The sequence below is a fragment of the Orycteropus afer genome, unplaced genomic scaffold (genome assembly GCF_000298275.1).
Source record: "Orycteropus afer afer isolate SDZICR_OR568_19922 unplaced genomic scaffold, OryAfe1.0 scaffold00209, whole genome shotgun sequence".
Lineage (NCBI taxonomy): Eukaryota > Metazoa > Chordata > Mammalia > Tubulidentata > Orycteropodidae > Orycteropus > Orycteropus afer.
This window is the reverse complement of record NW_006921796.1, coordinates 2,143,046-2,168,570: the sequence shown is the minus strand read 5'-3', so window position 1 is coordinate 2,168,570 and position 25,525 is coordinate 2,143,046. Positions and strand designations below refer to the sequence as shown.

The 25,525-nt window shown below is 39.4% G+C and overlaps 1 protein-coding gene across 1 annotated transcript in view; it reads left to right on the top strand.

The window, feature by feature from the left end:
* Nucleotides 1-25,525, top strand: part of RIC8B (RIC8 guanine nucleotide exchange factor B) — a 163,639-nt gene that overhangs the window by 94,370 nt on the left and 43,744 nt on the right. The window contains exons 5-7 of the mRNA XM_042781972.1: nt 13,042-13,270; nt 14,026-14,121; nt 23,632-23,776. Of these exons, the coding sequence (XP_042637906.1) occupies nt 13,042-13,270; nt 14,026-14,121; nt 23,632-23,776 (470 nt within the window). The remainder of the gene's footprint in view (nt 1-13,041; nt 13,271-14,025; nt 14,122-23,631; nt 23,777-25,525) is intronic.

Below are 25,525 nucleotides of genomic sequence, written 5' to 3'. Positions count from 1 at the left end.
TCCGTAGTGATGCTGCCTCGGAAACCCAAGGAGGGGTCGCTATGAGTCGGGTCCGACTCAATGGCACATAACAACAACAACAACAACAACAACAACTGGTCTTAAACACCCAACCCCAGATTTTTCAGACCACCTTCCCTGTCCACTGCTATACCCTTCTGAGAAAGTCTTGCCTAACCTAATAGATGGGTCCATTCTCTCCATTGCACACAAAGTTATTTTCCAAAAAGCAAATCTCTGCTTAAAATCCTCTCTTGACTCCTCTCTGTTTATAGGATTAAGGGAAAACTTTTGTCACCATGCATTTGTTTGTGATCTGCAACCTCATGTAGGAAATCTGATCAGTTCCTTAATTCATTAAAAAAAAAAAAAAAACTCACCGCCGTCGAGTCGGTCCCAACTCATAGCAACCCCTCCTTGGGTTTTTGAGGCAATATATCTATGGAAGTAGATGGCCCAATCTTCCAAGGAGTGGCTGGTGGGGTAGCAGTCAAATCCTTAGGCACCACAGCATCCGAGCTCCTTCCCTGATTTATGCAATATATGTAATTCTCCCAATCCTTTGCAACTCTTCTTAGGCCCTCACCCCATCATCGTAACAAGCTTCATGTTTTTTTGTGTAGAAGATATATATGTTTGGAGTGGCTTGGCAACATGAGGGAAGGATGGTGAGCTTATGGGAGAGCTGAAGTTTCTAAATTGCTTCTTGGCACAGCTATTGACATTTGGATTAAGTCTCAACTCTATAGACTAGTATAATCTTATAGAGTTGGCTTAATCCAAACTCTCTTATCTAGTCAATTCTAACTCAAAATGACCCACATCGTTGGGTTTCTGAGGCGGTAAATCTTTACGAAAGTAAATGACCCCACCTTCCTTCCACAGAGCAGCTATTAGATTTGAACCGCCAACCTTCTGGTTAGCAGTTCACCACCAGAGCTCCTTAAGAAGAAGGGCTTCCCAGACCTGGGATTGAACTCGGACTGCAGTGGTGAGAGCGCCAAATCCTAACCACTAGACCACCAGGGAGCGTCTTATAAGACTATAGAGGAGAAAAACCTGCTAAGTGAATCTCTGCCTATAAATTGTGTGGTATGTTCTCATCATAGTAATATACCAGCAACATAGATGTCTTTTGAATGAGGAGAGCCATCTCTGTATTAGGTGAATCCACAGAATTGGATTTTAGGCATTGGACTCACCCTTGGGAACCATCTACCCCTGACAACATCTCTTCTGTTACCCAAGAAAAACATTTGCATGGCACCCACCTCCTATTTCTGCCTCCAGGGTTCTTTCCTTATTTTATTTTATTTTATTTATTTATTTATTTATTGTAATTTATTAGGGTTTTTGTTGTTGTTGTTGTTGTTGTTTTTAGAAAACAGTCCAGGTGACGTTGTGTTCTGGTCTGCTCATCTTTGTCTTTCTCAGACATAGCCTGCTTAGTAGGGCCTTTGCATTTTCTGTATCCTCTCCTTGGAATGCTTTACCCAGATCTTTAGGAGGCTGGGTTCTTCTTGTCATACAGAACTTAGCTCAAATGTCAACTCCTCAGTGAGGCCTCCTCGAACTACCAAATTCAGATTAAAACACACACTGATCTCTTACCTACTGTCTTACTGCCTTGTTTTATTTTTGTCACTTATCACTAACTGAAGTAATCTTTTTTCTTTTCTTTTTCTGCTTGTTTATTGTTTCTCTCCCTCACTAAATAATAAGCTTAGCAAGAGTAGGAATTTTGTCTGTCTTGTCCACCATTATATCCCCAGCACCTGAAAAAGGTAAACACGGTAGATGCCCAATAAACATTGGATGGATGGATGGCTTTGCCAGTCACTTAACAGAGTAATTGGAGACTGTCAGGCAGGAACTTCCTCAAACTCTTAGCCCTCTACTTGGGCCTTATAAATTTATTGTGGCATCCCTGTTCTTAAGGTCTGGTGGTGCAGTGGTTAAGTCATTCATCTGCTAACCAGAAGGTCAGTGATTCAAACCAACCAGCCAATCCGTAGGAGAAAAATGAGGCAGTGTGCTTCTGTAAAGATGTACAGCCTTGGAAACCCTATGGGGCAGTTCTCTGCCCTGTAGGGTTGCTATGAGTTGGAATCCACCCAATGACAGAGGGTTTGATACTGGTTCTTAAAGAGCCCTGGTGGTGCAGTGGTTAAGTACTTGGCTGCTAACCAAAAGGTCAGTGGTTTGAGCCCACCAGTCACTCCACAGGAAAAAGACTTGGCAGTCTGCTTCTGCAACAATTACAGCCTTGGAAATCCTGTGGGGCAGTTCTCCTCTGTGCTGTAGAGTCACTATGAGTTGGAATTGACTCAGCGGCAGTGGGTTTGGCTTTGTGGTTTTGCTACCTGTTCTTTCCTACTTCCTGCAAAGCTCCGAAAATTAAGTGGGTCTCTCCTTGAACCTGCAATTCCTTCACTTTTTTCTTCTGCCTCTTGAGAGAACCTATTTCAGTGTTTAACTCCTAAATTTTCAGTCTCTGATTTGGACTTTGTCTCTTCAAAATATGAACATGCTTAGATCTGTTCCATCTAGGGGTAGAAAAAATACTTTATCAGACTTTCATCCCCTCAGAGCTATCAGCCTGTTGCTTTCCTTCATGTCACATCTAAATTATTTTCTGTACCATTGGTCTGGTAACATAGTGCCTGAGGCACTTAACTGCTAACCAAAAGGCTGGCAGTTCAAATTACCAGCCACTCCTTGGAAGGAAGGTTGGGCAGTCTACTTCCATAGTGATACCACCTCGGAAACACAGGAGGGGTCGCTATGTGTCGGGTCTGACTCAACGGCACATAACAACAACTAACACCTGTAAAAAACTTCTTGAGTACATATTCATTTGCATAGAAATGTATGCATTTATGTATCTATTATATACTCACACACACACACTATTAAATTGATATGAAATATATATAAAATAGGCAATAAAAAGGAGTTGTTGTTGTTGTTATGTGCCGTCGAGTCGGCCCCAGCTCACAGCGACCCCTCCTTGGGTTTCCGAGGCAGTATCACTATGGAAGTAGATTGCCCAACCTTCCTTCCGAGGAGTGGCTGGTGGGTTTGAACTGCCAGCCTTCTGGTGAGCAGTCAAGTGCTTTAGCCACTATGCTACCAGAGCTCCTAAAAAGGAGTAAGGTAAAGAGTAATACTTTAAAATAGTTTTTTAAGTTAACCTGCCATGAACTTTTTTTATTCTCAAATTAGAAAGGCTTTTCTTTTGTTCTGCACATTTGATATTTAAGTGTCTTAGTAATTGTGATGACTTTGAACTGTCATTAGCACAATATGCTTAAAGCAAGATTCATCGATATTATAGTAGATGTAAATCCAGATTTTAAATAATTTCTACTTTAACTTCTTGCCAGATCTGGATAGATTGTCCTTGTTTTTACTTCATGATGTCACAAATGAAGGTCTCTGTCATTTTCTCATCCTTTGAACTAGCATTTTAAGTCCTTCAACCTTCAGTTTCTTTGCAGGAATTGTTTAAGGCAGTTTTTCCATTTTATGTTAGTTTAGTTAAAGCTGCATAACATAAGTTAATGATTAGTATGGCCAGTGAAGAAAGTAAATGAATTGACCAAGGATGAAGGCATCACTGCCACCCCTTCCATGATGGAGAATTTCAGGTCTCCCTCAGGATATCTGCGTATGTTTGTGACATGGGGGCATTGGCTATCTGGCTCAGATGTGAGTATCAGAGTCAGTTCATTAGCAAAGCTTAGTTTATTTTCAATTTTTTAGATAAAAATAGAACTTTTGTTTTTTCCCTCGCATTCTTGTACCACGTACCTCCAGTGGTACATGTACCCCACTTTGGAGACTGTACTTATGTCTCCAAGGCGTTACTTCCTATTCATTTTTCAACTCACTGAAATCTGGCTTCTGTGTCTCCTTCTTTGCCAGCACACTAAGATTATCAGTAACCTCCTTGTTCCCAATGACTGAACATACTTCAGTCATTATCTTTCTTAGCGCGTTTGTCCCTGTTGACTCCTTTTTGTCCCTTTGGTTTCCATGGCACCTTTTCTCCTGATTTTCTTCCTGTTTGTCTACATTTTTCTTATCATTCTCTTCTTTGCTGATAGCTCCCTTATGCATGGACATCTTTTCTCTCACTCTTTACTAAGTTGTTAATGGTATGGTTTATAGATGAACATCAGAGATCATGAAAACTATGTAAAATTTCACAGGGAAGAGAATACTTAGCTCTCAAACAATTTGTGAGTTCTGAGCCAATGACTTCATATCTGTATCTTGCTTGAGTGTATTGCTTTCCTACAGCTGCCATAACAAAATATCACAAACTGAGTGGTTTAAAACAACACATTTATTCTCACATTTCTGGAGGCTAAACTTCTGGAATTAGGTGGCAGCAGGGCTGCGCTCCCTCTGATAGCTGTGGAGAGCAGGCCTAGGAGTTCATTCCTTGGCTTGCAACAGCATAGCTCCAATCTCTGCCACTTGTTACATGGCCGTATTTCCCTCTGTGTGTTTCTCTGTGTCTCTCTTCTCTTCTTGTAAGGACACCAGTCATACTGGATTAGGGATTACTCTACTCCAATATGACCTCATGATAAGTGCATTAAGACACTGTTTCCAAGTTAGATTACAGTCATAGATACCAGGGATGAGGACTTGAACATTATCTTTCAGGGGGACACAAATCAACCCATGTCACTGAGTCTTCCTTGCTAATTTTCAGATCCTATAAGAACCTCAGATTCATTAAGTCCAAAATGAAATTCACTACCTTTGCCCTGAAGCCTCCCCTTTCTTCTGTTTTCTTCATAATGGTTTATAGAACTATCATCCATGTAAGTCTCCTAAGTCAGAAACCTGAGAGTTACCCTAGATGTCTCCTTCTCCTTCTCTCTCAGCTCCAGTATCTAAGTCACCAACACCTGTCACTTCTGCCTCTAATTATCAGTTGAATCTTCTGCCTCAGTTACCATTGATACTTTAGTTCAGACTTTTACCATTTTTCATCTAACTTATCAAAATAGCCATTTACCTCATCATCCTACCTCCTGCTTACTCCACCCTGTGATTCATTTATAACATACTGGTACTTGACAAACTGCATCTGAAAGTGTTTTGATTGGCCCACATGATACTGGCCTCCATGCCCAATTTTGAAAACAAAATTGAATTAATTGCCAACATTTCAAAATTATAGTATCTTACACAAAATTTATAGCTTTCAAGGAATTGGAATATTAGGCAACATTGGCCATATCCAGGACAAGGTACATAATCTGTGAGGACCAGTGAAAAATGAAAATGCAGGACCCTTTGCTCAGAAATTAAGAATCTCAAGACAGGAACAGTAGAGCATTAAACCAAATGTAAGGTTCTTCCAAGTATAGGGCCCTTTATAACTACATAGGATACGGGCTTATGAAGCCAACCTGCCCACATCCTTACATGTAGAGCTCCCAGTGATAAATTAGGCTAAGTAATTGCTGTTCCCCTTTAGATGGGGCCTGCACTCGTCTGTTTGCTATAGCATCCATTATTTCCCATCATCCATCTTGTCTAGCCTTCCTCTTTGTATGTGTTACCTACTTGCGTACCATAGTCATTGAGTTTTTGGTTCCCTGCTCCAGTTCATCCTCTGTACTGCCCACAGAATAATTTTTCCTCAAACCTTATTTGGTCCTGCTTAATACCCTTCAATAATTTCCCCTCCCTTTTTTAGGTTAGAAGTAAAGCACCCTACCAAGTTCCTTTATAAACCCTCCTTCCTACTCCACACACACATGCATAAATACCTTTCTGGTCTTATCACCTACTTTAGATTACTCATTTAGAGGCCTTGTCCTCTACTTGAGGCTTAAGGACCTGGTTTTAGTGCCCCACAGCTACCATACTCCTTCATTCTTCCAGACACTTGCTATTCCCTTCTATAGTATATGTCCAGTGTTCAAAAGCTTCTTAATTTTTACCATTTACTGTGTACGACATGGGAGCTCTGGTAACTTAGTGGCTAAGGCACTTGGCTGCGGTTGAAACCCAAGGAGGGGTCGCTATGAGTGGGGTCCGACTCGACGGCACATAACAACAACATACATGTACGACACAGAGTGCTTTGCATGCCCTTTTCCATTTAATCCTCCTATCAACCTGGTTTGGTAAGTTTATGTCCCTCTTTTTTGGAGATGAAAGACACCAAGGCCTGGAAGAGGTCATGTAATTGGTTATAGCACAAACTATATTGTGCTATCTTTTCCTTAACCTTCCCCCACCTGCTGCTGCTCCAGTCTCCTCTTAAGCTTTACAGCAAAACTCCTCTAAATTCCTGTCTGATTGTCTGATGCCGCCTCTGTTTTCTCTTGAAAACATTCAAGCTTTCGCCCCATCACTGCACCAGTGTTGCTGTTGTTAAGGTCACTAGTGCCTCTGGGTTGCTAAATTCAATGAGCATGTCTCAATCCTCATCTTACTTGATCTGTCAGCATCATTTGACACAGTTGATCACCTCATTCTTACTTTCTTCTAAGACATTATCTTGGTTTTCCTCCAACCTCACTCATTGTTAGTTCTTCCTCTGCTCTTCAGGGTCTAGATGAGTCTCCTCATCCTTGAAAGTATTTCAGCCCACACACACTCCCTCACTGATGTATTCCAGTCTTATATCTTTAAATACGATCTGCATGCCCATGACTCCTCCGTTGATTCTCTCACCCAGATATCTCCCTTAACTCCAGACTCTGTAGCTAACTTCCTATTAACATCTCCACTTGGAAGTCTAATAATTGACATTACAAATTTAACATACCCTAGATTAAGCTTGAATCTTACCTAAAAAACTGGTTCCCCTGAAGTATTTCCCATCTCAGTTCATGGCAAGTCCACCTTTCTTCTTGCTGAGGCTAGAACCTTGGATTAATACTTTACCCCTCTCTTTTCTCTCCTACTCGACAGTTAGCCTATCAGGAAACCCCATTGACTCTGCCTTCAGAATATGCCCAGATCTAACCACTTCACTGTTACCACCCTCTTCACTCACCTGAATTATTATAGTAGCATCCTAACTGATCTTTCTCACCCTCGAGGCCTTACCAGCTATTGTCAGTAGAGTTGCCAGAGTGATACTTTTCGTGTAAGTTTTAAAAAAAAATCCCTACAGTGAAGACCAGTTTGGCACCCCATTATCTCTCTGATCTGACATTCTCCTTCCATCCTTATGTAGAATAGAATAGTTCAGCCCTACCAGATTCTTTCCTGTTCTTCAAACAGCCACCTCTTCTGCCTTAGGGCCTGTGCTCTTGCTCTTCTTCATGGAATGTTTTTTTCCTCCAAAAATTTACATAGCTTAGTCTTTAACCTCCTTTAAGTCTTTGCTGAAATGACACCATCTCAGTGAGACCTGTCCTAACCACCTTATTTAGAATTACCATCCACATGTCCTATCTATCATATCCTGCAGGGTTTGTTTTTTTGTTCCCTAGAACATGCGTTTAATTAGCTTATTTATCTTGTATACTTTTTTTTGTTCCAATTTATTTGTGCACATGCTTTGTCTTTTCCTAATAAAAGTTGGTATTTCCTAGTATCTTTTCCTTGAGGGCATTCCTTGCCTTGTTCATCTCTGTATTCCCTAATGGGCGTAACACAATGTCTTACAAGAAGTACAAACCAAGCCAAACCAAACTCACTGCCATCGACTTGATTCTGACTCATAGTGACCCCCATTGGGTTTTCAAGGCTGTAAATCTCTACAGAAGCACATTAACTCATCTTTCTTCCATGGAGCAACTGGTGGGTTCAAACCACTGACCAAATGTCTTAACCAGTACACCACCAGGGTTCCTTTATATGAAGTACAGTACTTGACAGATATTTGTAAAATGATCAAACTACATTATGTCCTTGAAGCTAACTCACTTGTCTTAAGTTAACATGGTTTTTAGTAATTGATTCTAATCTTCCTCACTATTAGTCCAAGTTCACATTTTATTATAGTTCTAAAGAGCGTACTGTATATGCCTTTCCTATGTTTTAGAAATTAATTATAATAAAGATAATAATACAGATGTTTTCTATAAAATAACTAGTAATCTGTGGCACTCAAAACCATTCCCAAATTTCTGGGAATTCTGTACAACTCCACCTTGTTTAAGAAAATGGCGCCCCCTGGGGCTATTCATTGTGGCAGCAGGCTCATTTCTTCTTGCTCAGAAGGGAGAGAACCTCATTCCTAAGAACACTTCCATTCTGCTAGAGGCATAGATTTATAAATCAGCATTATTTTTAAAAGATTGCAAGGACCATTCTGATTAGAACAGAAAAGAATGAAGACAGGGTTTTTAGCTTATTCCTCCAGTTATTCAGAACAGAGATCAAACTTTATTTAGTGTATAATCCCTATATGTTTCAATTCTTTATAAAGTTAATAACTGTTTTTGGAATTAATTCACCAAGCAATTAAAGGTTTTTTTGTCTGTATATATTCATATTTTATTGCTTTTATAACTAAGATAACCATACTTTCTCCGGTTTATCTGAATGTGTAATTTGTAGTAACAAGATGTAGGTTCTAGTGCCAGATCTTCTAATTAGTTGTAGGCCCTAGACAAGCTACTTTAAATCTCTGCCTTTACCCAGTTCCAATAGGAACAGTAATACCTTTTTCAACCTACCTCCTAGGTAAGTCGACATCAGATCTATAAGAAAACATTTTGCTAAAGTTGCTAAACAGTAATAAACTATTTTCTCATATTTGGTTGACATTTTATAATTTAACCAACATAAAGATTGAGTACTTGCAGAACTACAGGATCCAGTTATTATACATGGTGAATTAAAATAGTAAAACTGGTTAGAATAATAAAGCCATTTATGCATGTTCTTACTTAATTAAATTAAGAAATAATAATTTAAAATAAGTAAATGTTCATGAAAATTTACCTATTTATTCTATTTTACAATTCCCGCACTTATCAATGTATTGCCTGGCATTGAACACTCAAACAGTCATATTGTCCATTGACTTTGTCAAACACATTTGGCAGCCCAGCCGAGATCTGTTAGTCCATGTGCATGCCATTCCCTTCATTGATGACTGTCTTAACTTCTCATATATGTGATCTTCAAAGATGAGGTGATACATAGGACAAACTAAAGTTCTTTCACATGAACCAAAGCCATCAGTACCAAGATTATCTTCAGCCATGACATTTGGCAGAGAGCAACTGCTCTTCCTTTTGTTGTTGCCCTCGTGGTTTATGAAGTGTTTTTGATCTTTTGCGCTTTTCCACACCAGCACCGACATGCTCAGTGACAGCAACCCTCTGATCCCTGGGAAGACCCCCACTTCCCCACTGGTCTGTGGTGCAGTGCATGGACTAGCCACCAGAGCAGCCCACAGGGGCCAACCCCCCCCCCCCCACACACACACACCATAGCCTGCAGCTCCTTTTGTTGATTTAGGTGTTACTGACTATTCTTCCCATGCTAGACCATAAGCTCCATGAGGGCAGGGATTTTTCCCTTATTTTCTTCACAAAGCTTGACTAATGCCTGGCATATAACCTGCTGCCAGAGTCGATTCTGACTCATAGTGACCCTATGGTAAGCTCTTAATCAGCAATTGCTAAACTGAATTAATTTGAACTTGGCTTTTTACATATAAAAGTCTTTTGAAGATGTTAAAATTCATTTAAAAGGACTTTCTGGCCTTGACGAAAGATACATGAGCTCTAGATAGAAAGAAGATACCCTTGGCCAGGAAGATTTGTTAACAGCTGCTGTCTAGGTGTGCCGTTGCCGTGCTCCTTGGTGTCATTCTTCTGTGTGTCAGAGGTGTTGTGATAGTAAATTATGTTTAGTCCAGTGATTGATACAGGAGTGGGTTTTAGATTGCCTTCCCTCTCCCACAACTAAGAGGCTTTAATCATGGCGTTAAGGAGCTCTAAATAGGCGCTGCTTTCCAATCTGCATATCAGGAGGGGGCTGGGAGTATGAACGGGAGGATGTCATGTCTCAGTGATTAATGATCTCTGGGAAGCTGAAAAGGGGAGCGTAATATACACAGTATTTCTACCCCCTGGAGTAGGAATGCAAACACCATTGTGCAGCTCTGTGCATAGTCACTGACTTCCTGGTAGCTGGAGAATTTCATACACTCTTCTACCACAAATAAAACTGTCAGGGAAGTGACAGAGCTCAAAAAGCTGGCCTTCCTTACTTAAAAAGAATAGCTCAAACACAGTGAGCCAGAAAATTAATTTTGTAGTTGTTTGGAAACCCAGTCATTTAATAAGAGATGAGAAAATGGGAACTTTTCTTAAAAAGCCTAAACCTCCAAATATTTGTTGAACCAAACTCTACATTTGGTTTCTTAAATTTACTGAATTCCTGGAAACTGTTTACTTTAAATGAATTTAAAGGGGGCACATTCCTTTGTAATGAAATGGGCCATCTTAAACTATTCAGTGTGGTCTCTATGGTAGATACAGAGAATCATACTATCAATGGACTCTAGAGCTTTTTGCCCTGATTTTTTTTTTTCTTTTGAATCCTAGAATTTCAGAGTAACTTGGAACTGTTTTGGAAAGTAATTCTAAGTAGATTTTTTTTTCCTTTTTGCCCCAGTGAATCAATGGTATTTAATAACAGTCTGCAAATACTTAAGACAGAAAGTAGTAAAACAAGTTTAACTGTAAATAAGGAACTGTATATTTTTGCAAAAAATTATTTTTAAGTTTGTGGGAAAAGAATTCTATTTCAACCAACTTGGGGTTTTTTACAAATAACCAAAATGAGGGACTTTGTGTGGTAGTGGGGGCAGCAGTGTGGTAATACTAGGACACATACTCCTCACTTACCAACTGTCTCATTATCTGACATTTCACATTCACAACAATAGTAAAAAGCTATCTGAACATTTTGCAGAGGACGTTGGGCATGGCAGCGGTGGCTGTGGAGCGTCCTCTCCCTCAAGGAGGGCCAGCAGTCTGCCTTGATCGGCCTCTTCCAGGGCCACAGCCTTTGGGCTCAGGCCTTGTTCTAGGTTCCCAGCTCCTATGCTGTCTGAGGCCCTGCAGCGGAAAATTGCCAGGGCACAGGAAGGAAGAAAAGAAAGAGGCATGAGAGAGGGTGTTTGCCAAAAAAATGTGTGAGAGTTTAATGACTTCTCAAAGTGAGCCAGACTGGGCCTGGAGTCTCCACCTCAGTGGAGCCCCGTGTGCGCCAGGTTCCCAGTCAGGTCCCAGGTCCCTCACAGGAAGCCCTGAGTCTTGGTGACTTCCCATACCCGGAGGGCAGAGCAGCCTCCCAGGCTTGAACACAGGACGTGCAGGGGTGGGAGTGGAGCCCAGGAGGTGGCTTTGGGAGGCAAGCTGTGACCCAGCTCAGGAGGAAGGGGAAGTGGTTAAGCCGTGGGCCATCTAGTCACACAGGCTTTATCCAGCTTTGTCTCCTCCAAGCTGCCGAGGAATAACGGCTCATAACTGGACTGTCACAGTGATGAGCACATGAATAAATCTTAGCTCTTACTATTTCTATTTTCTAAATCAAGTAAAATGGGACAAATGGTAGAAAACAAAAGAAATCGTCCAATTTTTAATATGCTGATTTTCAAATAACTACCTAGTCTTTGGAATCTAACCATGTTAATAAATGAGGAGAGGGTTTAGTAGTCATTTTTCAGTTAAGGCAACTAAATAATTGGTATTTCACCAGGAATCATTAATTCATAGGACTTATAAATTATTTTTGCTCTTGATTCAGAATTTTTTGATGACCTACCTGTATGTTACCACTCATTATTTATACATTGCCTAATTTTTAAATTTTAATTTCTTTTCAATTTTTATTTTTCCACAATATAAAGAGAAATAAAAGAAATATTTTTGGGAAAATGAAGCCACACTTCTGGGGGAAAAAGAAAGTAAAAAATTTTGTATTTTATTTACATTTTTGTTTGTTTTATTTTATTATAATTTAAATTAAAAGGAACTACTATGGTCTAAATTAAGAAAGCATCAGATAGATTAAGCCCTGAATGTGGTTTCTAAGTGGTTAGGCTTTTAAATTGCATTTACAAGAGTTTATTTTTAGTCAGGATGTGGTTATTTTTAGATGGACTTCTCTGTCACTAGGAAATGTAATGCCTTTCTTTCCATTGTTGTTTATCAGGAAGTTCTGAGGCACAGGCTTGTAAGATTCAGTTAGCTGAGAACACTCTCTCTTCTGTTAGAGGAAAGAATTTGAAATAATGCAGAGAGAAAACTATGTTGAGAACATGTCCAATTTTGAAATTAATTAGCATCATTTTAATCTTGTACACAGAGCAACAGAACCAAGTTTTTAGGGAATGCCAAAAATACAGTGTTTGAGTTCCCCCTACTGGTGTGCATCCCGGGCTCCTGTATTCATTACTACATAGCCGAAAGGCCCAGGGGGTAGAGTTTAGAAATATGCTGGCTTTTTAAAGAGATGAGAGATGATGGGAGGGGAATAAAAAGCACCATTACTTTTTCTGAAAATGTTTAGCAAAAAAATGAGATGGTTTAAAAATTGGGTTTTCTACAGCTGGAAGGAAGAAAACTTAATCCTACAATATTTGGTTTTTAATTTTGTTGTCTCTGTGATATAAGCTGCTTATACACTGTACGTCTCAAATGCTTTACATTGCAATCTGAGGAATACTAGAACACCAGTGGATCCACAGAAGGATTTAAAACTCCAGGAGAAGAAAAATGCAAAGCTAGCATTGTTACAATAAAATTAAAGACTGGCGTGAAAGCTCACTAACTCTTATTTTAGCATTTAAGAAAGTGACATGACATCGTGTGATTGTGTCTGTCCATTTAACATCTGTTCTTTCTAATTTGTCATATGTGTTCTTTCTTTATTTTCAACCAATTATTCAGTAAATGCCAAGTAATATTAATAGCTCATTTTGAAAGAGAAAATTTTTAATTGACTCCTAGAAGTCATTTCTGAACTCCTTATGTTTACATTTTAAAGGACTATTCAATCAAAATATTGTATTTTTCAATTGCTTTGCAGCAATGCAGTCAACCTTTTAAGCAATGTTCCAGTCTCTTGTTTGGATGTTCTCATTTGTCCATTAACCCATGAAGAAACAGCCCAAGAGGCAACGACTCTAGATGAACTGCCCAGTGATAAAACAGCTGAGAAAGAATCAGTTTTGGAAAATAATACCATGGCATACAATGGTATGAATATGGAGGCCATTCATGTTTTACTCAATTTTATGGAGAAGAGAATAGACAAGGTAAGACAGAATGGGGAGCTGGGAGGATGTTTCTAAAGAATGTCAGTGTGCCACTTACACAAACACACACATGATTTTTGAATCTAAGCTTTTCGTAGCTGATGTCTTGCATAATTGTTTGTACACTGGAAAGTGTTTTATTATAGTATATGATAAAGTAATGAAACCAAGTGAATTTATTTGTTTAATAATGAAAATTGTGTTGATACATCACCAAAATTATTACTAGTTTCTGAAAACAAAGGAAAAATTAATTACTGTTTCATGTAAGTACTTTGAAAGTCCTTGAAGTAAAAATTATCCCCCAAAAAACTTGATGATACAAGTACTTTCCCTAATACATGAAAATACACCAATTTTCCATCTGTTGTGAGCTGCTTATTTTCTCTGATCTGTCACATTATTGGTTAGGTCGTTATATTAAAAGAGTAGTGTTGATGGATCTCTAAAATCTTTGCCTCATTTAAAGCCATTGACGGAGCCAGTATGGATCATAGAAAATAGAAGAAAATCCATTAAAGACAAAAATGGGCTTTAGTAAACAGGAGGATAATAATGAAATTGGAAATGCTGTAAGGGAAATAATTTTTAAAATAGTTTGTAAATCTTTGGTTAAAAAAAGATATTTTACCACCCCTCTACCCACACATACACACACACACCCAAAAAAGAAAAGCATTAATGTGCTTCGTTACATGGAGGAAAATACTACTATCAGATACTCAACTAATCAGTACGTACGATTTTCTTTATAGGGAAGCAGCTATAGAGAAGGTCTAACTCCAGTTCTCAGCTTATTAACTGAATGTTCCCGAGCTCATCGAAATATCAGAAAATTTCTCAAAGATCAGGTAACTAGCTACTTAATGCATATTACATCTTAAAGTTAATCTTCTTATATGTATCTTTTCTCTTTTTAAGAAAGAATGAGTTGAATTCTTGTAATGATTTTCTTTCAGAAAATTAGAAACTCAGAAAAGTTTATTTTAACCTTTGGAATCTTCCTAATCAAGAAATAAGTAATCTTGGGTATGTTTGAGTTATTCGTTTATTCAACAAATGTTTATTGAGCATATACAATAAACATATGAACAATGAAATACCTTACAGTAAGAAACAAAAAGTAAACAAATAAATACATACAAAAATAAATGTGTAATGGCAAGTAGTGGTAAGTGTTCTGAAGAAAGAGGAAAGGGAGACTTTGGAAGATAAATGGAGGAGGAACGCTTCTCTGAAGAGCTGGCATTGGAGCAGAAAATAAATGAGAGAAGGAGCCCTGAGAATATCTGGAAGAGGACTCTACCAGAAAGAAAAGATTCTAAGTCCCTGAGATGAGAGGATGCTTTGCTATGCTTAAGGAAAAGCAAGACGACCAGTGTGGCTAGACCACAATGCATAACGGGAGAGTGGTAAAGTTCAAGAGGTAAGCAAGGGCCAGATAATGTGTTGTTGTGCAAGACTTCTCTTACATGGATGAACTTGGAGGACATTATGCTGAGTGAAATAAGTCAATCATGCAAGGACAAATATAATGTTAGTTCATTATCATAAAATGTCAAGGAAAGGTTTATATATGGAGGGAAACTTTCTTTGTTGGTTACCAGTGGTGGGAGGGGAAGGGAGGGAACGGAACACTGCAAAAATAAAAAAAATTGCATTGACCCATGTCACTTTAGTTTTGTGTATTTTGCTGTATGTAAATTATATTTCAATAACATGTATTTTTAAATAGTTAATTTTAAAAAACATACACTGTTGTGTGATGATAACTATGTAGCATAAAATGTGAAAAGGAACTAAAATGAAGATAATGAGAGAAATAGGAAAAAATTTGGCTGAAATTAAGGTGATTTTCATTTGTAATTGATTTAACAATTCAGTTACTTTGCAAAATAATATTATTAAAAAAAAAAAAGACTTCTAAGAAAGATGAAAAAGCATGGAAGTGTTTTAAGAAAGGGAGTGATACAATCTCATTTCTGTTAAAAGATGCCTTCGTTGCTGCATGTAAGATAGACAGTAGAAGAGTGTGAGTGGATGGGAGGAGACCAGTTAGAAGCTACTAGGGAGCTCTGGTGGCATAGTACTTAAGGCACTTGACTACTAACCAGATGGTTGGTGGTTCAAATCCACCAGCCACTCCTCGGAAGAAAGATTGGGCAATCTACTTCCATAGTGATACTGCCTTAGAAACCCAAGGAGGGGTCACTGTGAGTCGGAGACAATTCAATGGCACATTACAACAACAACAACAACAGTAGCCCAAAAGCTGATCATGAAGGCTTGGAGTAGAATAATAGTGTTTGGAGTTCATGGTTTGGGATATGTTTTGAAAGCAGATCTCATACCCTTGCTGATTGGGATAGGAATTAAGAAAGAAAAGAATCAAGGATGACTTTGACTTTTAAAGTTTTAGATCATAAGTTCCAAGTGTAAGACTGTGATATTAACCATAACTAAAACTAGCTGAGTAACTGAAACTCAGTTTCGAGGCTCTCAGTTTCTGCTTCCCCTTTCTCGTACCCCCAATTCAGTACTGCTTCGGTCGCATGTGGATTATCAGTCAGTCATACCCCTACCTCCCCACCCCACCCCAACTGTCCTTCACTCACCTAATGTTCTTATTTCCCTCTTTCCCAATCTAGGTTCCATCTGTCGTTCATAATTACAGTCACTTCTTTGCGTACATCTTTAATCAACACACCTCTCTCTCTCTCTCTCTCTCTCTCTCTCTCTGTCTCTCTCTCTCTCTCTGTCTATTTCCCACCCTCACTCTCATCTGGCAAAACTCAACAAACTGGTTAAAGCCAGCCTTCCACCTAATCTGGGCCTCCACCTTAGCATTTGAGCATGATGAGAGAAGATAACATAACCATGTTGACTGGTCTGCATTATATTTAAAGACCACTGTTCTGGTCCCCTAGTGCTGCTCTGACAGGAATATACCACAAAGGGGATGGCCTTAACAAACAGGACTTTATTCTTTTACAGTTTGGAGGCTTTAAGTCCAAGTTCAAAGTGCCAGGCTCTAAGGGCTGGGTGAAAGCCCCTCAACCTTGGGCTTCAGCTCTGCCTCCTGCTCCTGGCCCACTGGAGCTAGGGGCTTTTCTTCACTCAGGCAGCTGCTAGCTGCTGAGACTGACAAGCTTAAGGTTGACAAGTAAAAAGACACAGTCCCAATGTAGCCAAACTACATGGCAGAACATTAATTCAAGTCCATGGAAAGTCCCAAGGTCGGCAGAGCATGGCAGGCTGCTGAACAACGACATGTCTACATGCAGGATTCAAGCGTGCCATAAGCTAGAGGCTATCCCCAAAGTTTCTCCTTGTATATAGGAAATAGACCACGTCCCTAAGGCAGCCAACTCAGCTGCTCACAGTAGATTCCACCATGGAGTTGATGATCAGTCTCATCGTGGGGAATACTACATCCCGCTGCCCAGCCAGTCAACCAGGCCCAGCCAAGTTGACACACAAACTTAACCACCACAACCACCAACACCAAGTGAGCCCCTAGCACACTCCAAGCACACTTCACAACTCCTTTCTCCTCAGAACTCTAACGCTCTCTTTTCCTTACTCATTTGTTGACCTTGTTTTTCCATTAAGAAATTAAGAGAAAATTTCATTTTCCCACCATTGCATCTACCATCAGTCTGCGTTTGTACTGCCATATCGTTTGTCTCCCTCTGTGTCACAGTGGATGAATTGCTCCTGCTGCTGTCTCTGGTCACTCTCTTCACTTATGCCCTGGATTCCATTCCTTCTCAACAACTCTGTGCCTGCATTTATTTCCCCTCTTCTTATATTAATCATTTTTTAAAGATGTATTGGATCATTTCTGTCAGCACCCAAACACATCATCCATCGTGAAAACAAAAAACTGTCCCTTAACTCTGCTTCTCAAGCTGCCTCCCCATTTCTCAGCTCCTCTTTATGTGTTGTTTTTTAGAACAGTTTTTTCCTGTACTTACCCTCACTATTCTTTTTTTCCTTTGATTCTGTCCTTAATCCTCTGTAATTAGGCTTTCATGCTTTCCACCCTACTATAAAACTCCCATCAAAGTCACCAACTCATTATTGACACCAAATCTAATAGCCAGTTTGCAGATGTTCATTTTTTTATTCCCCAGTAACATTTTTATATAATTGGGTATTCTTTCCTTGAAATACTTTGGTCACTTACTAGTTTTCTAAGTCACAATAGGGAACCTCTTTTTTGTTCAATCTTTCTCCTTTTCCCCACCCTAGATGGTAAAGTGCCCTAAGGCTCAATTCTCAGTCTTTGCCTCCATTTCCACTCCTTTGGTGAGCTCATTCAGCAGTCATGGTTTTGAAAACCATCTAAATGCTGATGATTTCCAAATTTATATCTCCAACCCTGACCTGTCCCCTAAGTTCCAGACTTACATAAGTAACTTGCCTACTCATCTCTTAATCCTCCATTCCCAACATGTTTTCTTCACTTTTTCCACATTTCAATACATGTTACCAGCATTCACCCTATTGTTCACTTATCTACGTACCCTATTGTTCACTTATCTACATAAGTTTCCCTAATAAATGAATCAGGTTCATTTTCCACCTCTACAGTTTTTTATGGTCAGGATTTATTAAACATCTGGTGGCATAGTGCCTAAGGCACTTGACTGCTAACCAATAGGCTGGCAGTTCAAACCCACCAGCCACTGTTCAGAAGGAGGATGGGCAGTCTACTTCTGTAGAGATACCGCCTTGGAAATCCAAGGAGGGGTAGCTATGAGTTGGATCCAGCTCAATGGCAGTTGAGGTTTTTTTTTTCCCCCCCATGCTTAAAGCATTCCTAGTAGGTATTGGGGAGCTCTGGTAGCATAGTGGCTAAGACACTTGCCTGCTAACCAGACGGCTGGCAGTTCAAATCCACCAGCCACTTCTCGGAAGGAAGGTTTGGCAATCCTACTTCCGTAGTGATACTGCCTCGGAAACCCAAGAAGGGGTCGCTGTGAGTCGGGTTTGACTCGACAGCGCATAACAACAACAAGAAGTAGGTATTGCTATTAAGGAGGGATTGTTGTTGTTGTTGTTGTTGTTTGCCCTCAAGTCGGACCCGACTCATAGCGACCCCTCCTTGGGTTTCCAAGGCGGTATCACTGCAGAAGTAGATTGCCCAACCCTCCTTCCGAGGAGTGGCTGGTGGGTTTGAACCGCCAACCTTCTGGTTAGTAGTCAAGGGCTTTAGGCACTACCCTACCAGAGCTCCCTAAGGGGAGATTAGTAAGTAGGAACTCTAAGGATTTTACAGTCTGTTGGGAGAATACTCAAACAAAATCAAACTCATTGCTGTTGAGTCGGATCCGACTCATAGCGACCCCTCCTTGGGTTTGCAAGATGGTATCACTATGGAAGTAGATTGCCCAGCCTTCCTTCTGAGGAGTGGCTGGTGGGTTTAAACCACTAGCCTTCTGGTTAGTAGTCAGATGCCTTAGGCACTACCCCATCAGAGCTCCTTGGGAGAACCATGAATAATTACTTAAGTCAAATAAATGAACTGATGAATTAAGGTCATTTCCAAGTTTGATTATTTTAACATATTCTATGCAAATGGGTAAGCACTTGACTACTAACTGAAAGGTTAGTAGTTTAGACCTACCCAGGCTCTCAGAAGACAGGCACTAGAGATCTAAAAGGTGCTTCTGAAAGGTCACAGCCTTGAAAACTGTATGGAGCACTTCTGTTCTGCACACATGGAGTCACCGTAAGTCTCAATCAACTTGACAGCTGCTAACAGCAATAGCAGCCTTAACTAGATCTTGGTGAAAAATAATTAATAAAAGTACTTAACCATAGTTTGCTTTTTTTACACAAGGATCCAAGTTCAACTACACTGACTGTCTTTAACTAAGACAGTCAAAAATCTATGGGTTAAATAACTTATTTATATGAAGGTTTTGGGCCACATATTGTATAGGTACAAAAGGTTGTAGCAGCCACTCCCTGTCCTCAAGAAGGACTACAGTGTAGGTAATTAAATGAGACATGACAGTGCTAACTAAAGATACAAGACAACGTACAGAAATAAACATGCCTACTCAAGAGGGTGGCCTGTAGACTGTGATGATCATAAAAGATATAATAGATGATTAGCTTTGATAATAGTATAATTTCAACCATGGTTAATTAATTATTATGCTGTGTAGTGAATACCTGATTTATCTAATTCATGCATACCCAAAGGAAATTGGTCTTGAGTTTTCAGTATTTGGGCAAGTAAAAAAGAACAGATGATAGAAATAACTGACCCAGTTTGTGTTAGTCTGGACAAGCTTATAAAAGAGATGCATATTCAGTGGCTTTGAAAGAGAACTGGACAAGATTTGTCATTAAAAAAAAAAAAAACGCCAAACTCAGTGCTGTCGAATCGAATCTGACACAGAGACCCCTCTTGGGTTTCCAAGGCAGTATCTCTATGAAAGCAGATTGCCCAGTCTTCTTTCTGAGGAGTGGCTGGTGGGTTTGAACAACCAGCCTTCTGGTTAGCAGTCAAATGCCTTAGGCACTATGCTACCAGAACTCCCAAGATTTGCCACAGGGGGAGAAAATTGTTAGATAGCAATATTTTGGGGGAACATGATAAGGGGCCATGCATTTGCGGTTTGTAGGTGGTATATAAGAACAACAAAATTCCATAAAGAACTTGTTTTAAGGAAATAAAAATATAGATTAAAATGTTTCTGTGATGATCTTTATTAACAGATTTTGTGCTCTGGAGTATAGATACACAGTACTTTGAAATCAGTTGTTAAATGTCTCATTTCTCTAGAAATGAGAGATAAACTCATTCTAGTTGGCTCAATCAATCAAGAATTTATAGTGAAATTATTTTGTGCCTAGCATTGTGCTCCTTCCTGCTAGAGATATTGAAATACTATTCTTAAGCACTTTAGGTAGATTACTTAAATTTTTGAGATTTAGTTTCCATTTTTGTCCAGTTATATCCCCTACTTTCCACATTGGTTGCTTTGACTTAGTCTCTGTTGCCTCCTGATAGGCAGTCAATATAGAGAAAAGGAAGGAAATCAGTTGAATGGATTAAATAAAACAGTGTATACACATTAGGTTCATAAAATAGTCCAAAACAGAATAAGTACACAGTAAATTAATTGACTTTGTGTTTGTTCCTATTTCCTAGCATAGTACCTTGCTTGGAGAACATTACTTAAAGTAATTCCTTCTTCCTGCAATCACTAAATATTTATTGAATACCTATAATATGCTGGACACTGGGAAAAGAGCAGTAAACAAAAAGTTTCCTGTCCCCATGGAATTTATTCTTGTGGAAAAAGGCAGACAGTCAACAAACATACACTATGCCAGCTTCAATCACTATTCATAACATTTTTAGTGGCCTGTTTTTTTCAGAAGTTGACCTCACCACATCCTTCTTCCTAGTCTGTCTTGGTCTGGAAGCTCCATTGAAACCTGTCCACCTTGGGTGACCCTGCTGGTATATGAAATACTGATGGCATCCAGCATCACAGCAACACACAAGCCACCACAATACAACAAACTGACAGATGAGTGGAAGACTGCAGAAGAATTGATCCCTAGGAATGTACCCTGGATTGCTGAAGAGCAAACAAATCTGTCTTGGAGGAAATGTAGCCAGAATGCTTCTTAGAAGCGGGAGTGGCCAGACTTCATCTCTCATACATTGGTCATCCTGTCAGAAGGGATGAGTCCCTGGAGAAGGATAGCATGCTAGGGAAAATAGATAAAGGTGATAGAGCAGATAAAGGTGAAGACCCTCAATAAGATGGGTTGTCACAGTGGCTGTGATGATGGGTTCAAGCATGGCAGCAATTCTCAAGATGGTGCAGGACCAGGCAGTGTTTTGTTCTGTTGTACACAGGGTCACTGTGAGTCAGAACTGACTCGACAGCACCTCACAACACAGCATGCCAGGTGGTGATAAGTGTTATAAAGAAGATTAAAGCACAAAGTAAGGAGGTAAAAAAAAAGAAGATGCTAAAGCTTAGTTGGAGCCCTGGTAGCATAGTGGCTAAGGCACTTGACTGCTAACCAGAAGGCTGGCAGTTCAAACCCACCAGCCACTCCTCGAAAGGAAGGTTGGGCAATCAACTTCCATAGTGATAGCACATCGGAAACTCAAGGAGGGTCGCTATGAGTTGTGTCTGACTCTACAGCACTCGATGGCATAACAAGAAAGGTCAGGGAAGGTCTCTTATAAGTGACATTTGACCAAAGACCAGAAGTAATGAGTGAGCTGTGCAGATTTCTAGAAAAAGTGTTTCTGGGCAGAGAGAACAACAAATGCAGAGACTCTGAAGTAGGAAAGTGTATGTCATGTTTAAGGAATCCCGTGGTGACTGCAGCAGTATAAGTGAAGATGATAGTAGAAATGAAGTTGAAGAAGTCACAGGGAGCTAGATTTCATGGAGCTTTGTAAGACAGTTGTCCAGTCCTTGCATTTATTTCACTGTGAGTTAGATAGGAAGCCATGGAAATCAGAGGGCTTTGAGAAAAGAAGTGACATGATCTGACTTTCAGAGGATCATTAGCTGCTCTATAGAGAATAAACTTCTGGGACCACATAGGAGGCTATCTCAGTGGTCCAGATGAGACATAACCGGTGATACTGGAAGAGGTGGTGAGAAGTGATTGGACTCTGGTATATTTCAGAGAGAGAGCTGACATAATTTGCTGATGTATTGGATATGAAGTGTGAAAGAAAGTCATGAAGGATATTTCCAAGTTTTTGTCCTAAACAAATGGAAGAATGGACTTGTCATTTAATGAAATGACAAAACTGGAAAGAGCAGGTTTGGTGGAAGCATCGAGAATCCCATTTAGGACATGTTCAATTTGAGTTACCTAAAGGAGTCCAGAGGTCAGGAGAAATCAAGATAGAGATATAGCTTAGTTATATCAGCTATATAAAGTCCTCACAGCATATAAAGCCATGAAACTGAATGAGATCACCAATGGAGTGAGTGAAGATAATGAAGAAAAATTGTCCAAGAACTGACTCCTTGAATGTTCCAACATTTAGAAGCCAGAAATAAAAAAGGTACTTGGCAAAAGAAGTTGAGACAGAGCAACCAATGAGGTAGGAAGAGAACCAGGAGAGGGGAGTGTGGGCGGATGGAAGGGTGAGTGAGAAACAAACTAAGCAAGTTACGTAAGCCTCTGGTCCATAGAATAGAGATGATGCCAGTGTTGCCTACTTTGTAGGATTACTGGGCATTACAGATAATGTGTGTAACCCAGCTATTCCAGGGATTGTTGTCGTTGGGAGCTATTGAGTCAATTTCAATTTATAGCAACCCCATGTGACAGAGTAGAAGTGTCCCATAGGGTTTTCTTGGCTGTAACCTTTATGGGAGTAGATTGCCAGGTCTTTCTCCCAGAGCTGTTGGATGGCTTCAAACTGCAAACCTTTTAGTGAGCAGCTGAGCACTTAACTATTGTACCACCAAACCAGAAAAACAACCTCTGCCATTGAGTCGATTATAACTCATAAGGCCCCTGTAGGACATGTAGAACTGTCTCTAAGTTTTCCAAGGCTGTAATTTTTATAAAAGCAGACTGCCATATCTTTCTCCTGCCAAGCAGCTGGTAGCTTCAAATTGCCAACCTTTAAGGCTGGGAGCTGAGTGCTTAACCACTGAGCAACCAGAACTCCCCATTGTGCCACCAGGGATCCATATTCCAGGGATTAGCACATAAGAAAAAAAAAAAAACTTACTGCCATTGAGTCAATTCTAACTCATAGCGACCCCCATTGGTTTTCCAAGGCTGTAAATCTTTATGAAAGCAGACTGCCTCATCTTTCTTCTGCAAAGTGCCTGGAGGGTTCAAAACTGACCTTTGGTTAGCAGCCAAATGCCTTAACCACTATATAACCAGAGCTCTTTTAGCACATAGAAAGCACTCAATAATAACTATTTTTCATTGTGAAGTAAAACAACTAGAAAGCGTAAGTATAGGTTTTTTAAGAATGAATATGAGTCAATATTAAGGAAGTCTCCATGGAAGAAAGAGAAACTTGACCGAACCTTTAGCATGGATTTTCTTAAGGAGTATTCTGTGTAGGTGCTGAGATGAGTAAAAATTCAGAAACAGATTTACACGTAGTGTGGTAGAACAGTGAAGATGTTCCTATTCAAATAAAATATTACAGGCATGAAGTTGTTTGCATATGCTTTTATTTATTTACTTTTATTTTCAGAAATTTAATGACTTTCCACTGTTACAAAACTGAGCCCACTAGACATTACAAGACTGACCAGTTACATGGCACCATCCTTGCTTGCTCTAGTACCTTCAGCTGATGACAGTTTTTGCATTTGTGCCTTCAGGTTTTACCACCATTGAGGGATGTGACAAACCGGCCTGAAGTTGGCTCAACTGTGAGAAATAAGTTGGTGCGCCTCATGACACATGTTGACCTTGGAGTTAAGCAGATTGCTGCTGAATTCCTTTTTGTCCTTTGCAAAGAGAGAGGTAAGTTAAACTCTCTTTGCCCTCTGCTTTATCTTTCTTAGGAAATTTGAGAAATTTACTTGTTAGTAATGGCTATCTCATTCCACTCTTTCCAGAGGGGATGAAGAGATAATAAAAATTAATAATTTGAAAGCATTTTCTATATGCTTCTGAATTTAGTGAGACATGCAAACATACACTACCAAACATACATTCACATTTTGTCTTCTGTGTCCTTAACCTAGACTTCTTGGTCTTGCTGGATCATGGTATGGTACCATTATGAAAACTTTGCTTAAATAATTCAGTTGCTACTATTTCAATTACTAGGCAGAGGCCTGGGTTAGTTCCCCTGTTTAATTCCCCATGGAATTCAAGCTATAGGAGTTTTGGTTTCTTCACTAAATTCTTTCATCAATAGTTACTGAGTGTTAGCTATATATTAGCAGTATAGAAATGTGTAAGATACATTCTTTACCCTTGACATAAGGATAAAATAATGGTAAGGAGACTAAAAAAATGACTGTGTTACAATGAAATAAATACTGCTCTATATGTGTATGTATAAAGTGATTTTCTTCTGAGCTAGAGCTGCCAGTCAAAAAAAAACATTTCCTGATATTGTGTGCATTGTTTGCTCTACAAAAGGCAGGTTCTCCAAACAAGGAACTTTGACTGCATTATTCACATATTCTCCTCTCCTGTTTCTTTCTTTGTCTCCTGATTTATAAATGTACTTGATGGTCCCATTTAAGAAGATTTTATATTACGCTTTTGAAAAGTACCCAATTTCGCAAGATATGTTTGAAACAGATAAGTCCACTCACTTCTCTCAGAAGTGTTAAATCAGTTGAATTCTTAGAGCTCCATTCCTGACTTTTTGATCCAGCTACTTTAGTTGCTGTTAAGAGGGGATATTAGCAACATAATTTAATCATTATAATAATGGTGATGATAACCATAGTTCTTATATATTGAGATGTATCATATGCTGCCTGGCATTCTATACTTAATCTCCTTTAATTCTCATAGGGACTCTTAGGTAAATATTATTATTTCTGTTTCATAAATGAGGCAGCCTGGCCCTTGAGAGCCTTTCAGTAACTTATCCAAGGTCACAGAGCTGTGTAGCACAGGACCAGAATTTGAGTCCTACGTTTCTTACATTCTGCCATATTGCCTCTCAGAATAATTTTCTTCAGCTGTTACCATAAGAGTAGTTTCTTTATCATCTTTTTTTAAAAAAAAAAACAATCCAGTTCTTTCATGATTTTGGAAAAAGATTGATTTAGCATCTTAGAATTAAGTGGTTAGCTAGTACTTTGCATATAGTATGTTATCTATAAATATTGGCTGAATTAAATTGATTGTTCTGAGATCAGAAATGAGCACGTTTTTAAAGGAGAATCATATATTTATATATATAAATATAAACCACATGTGTATCTATGCATTGAAAAAAAAACTAGTAAAAATTTATACCATATCACTGTCAACCACTCGGAAAGGGATCAAAGTAGGAGATCCTGGATAGAGTGGGAGAAAATTGTGAGACAAAACCAAAATCATGAAAAGGAAGAGGCTTCCTGGTCTGACAGGGACTGGTGGAAACCCCCAAGACTGTGGCCCCTTGTCACCCTCTAGCCCTGGAATTAAAATCACTCCCATGGCTTCCAGTCAATACAATGTTGTTGTTGTTGTTAAGTGCCGTCGAGTCGTTTCCGACTCATAGCGACCCCATGCACAGCAGAACGAAACACTGCCCAATCC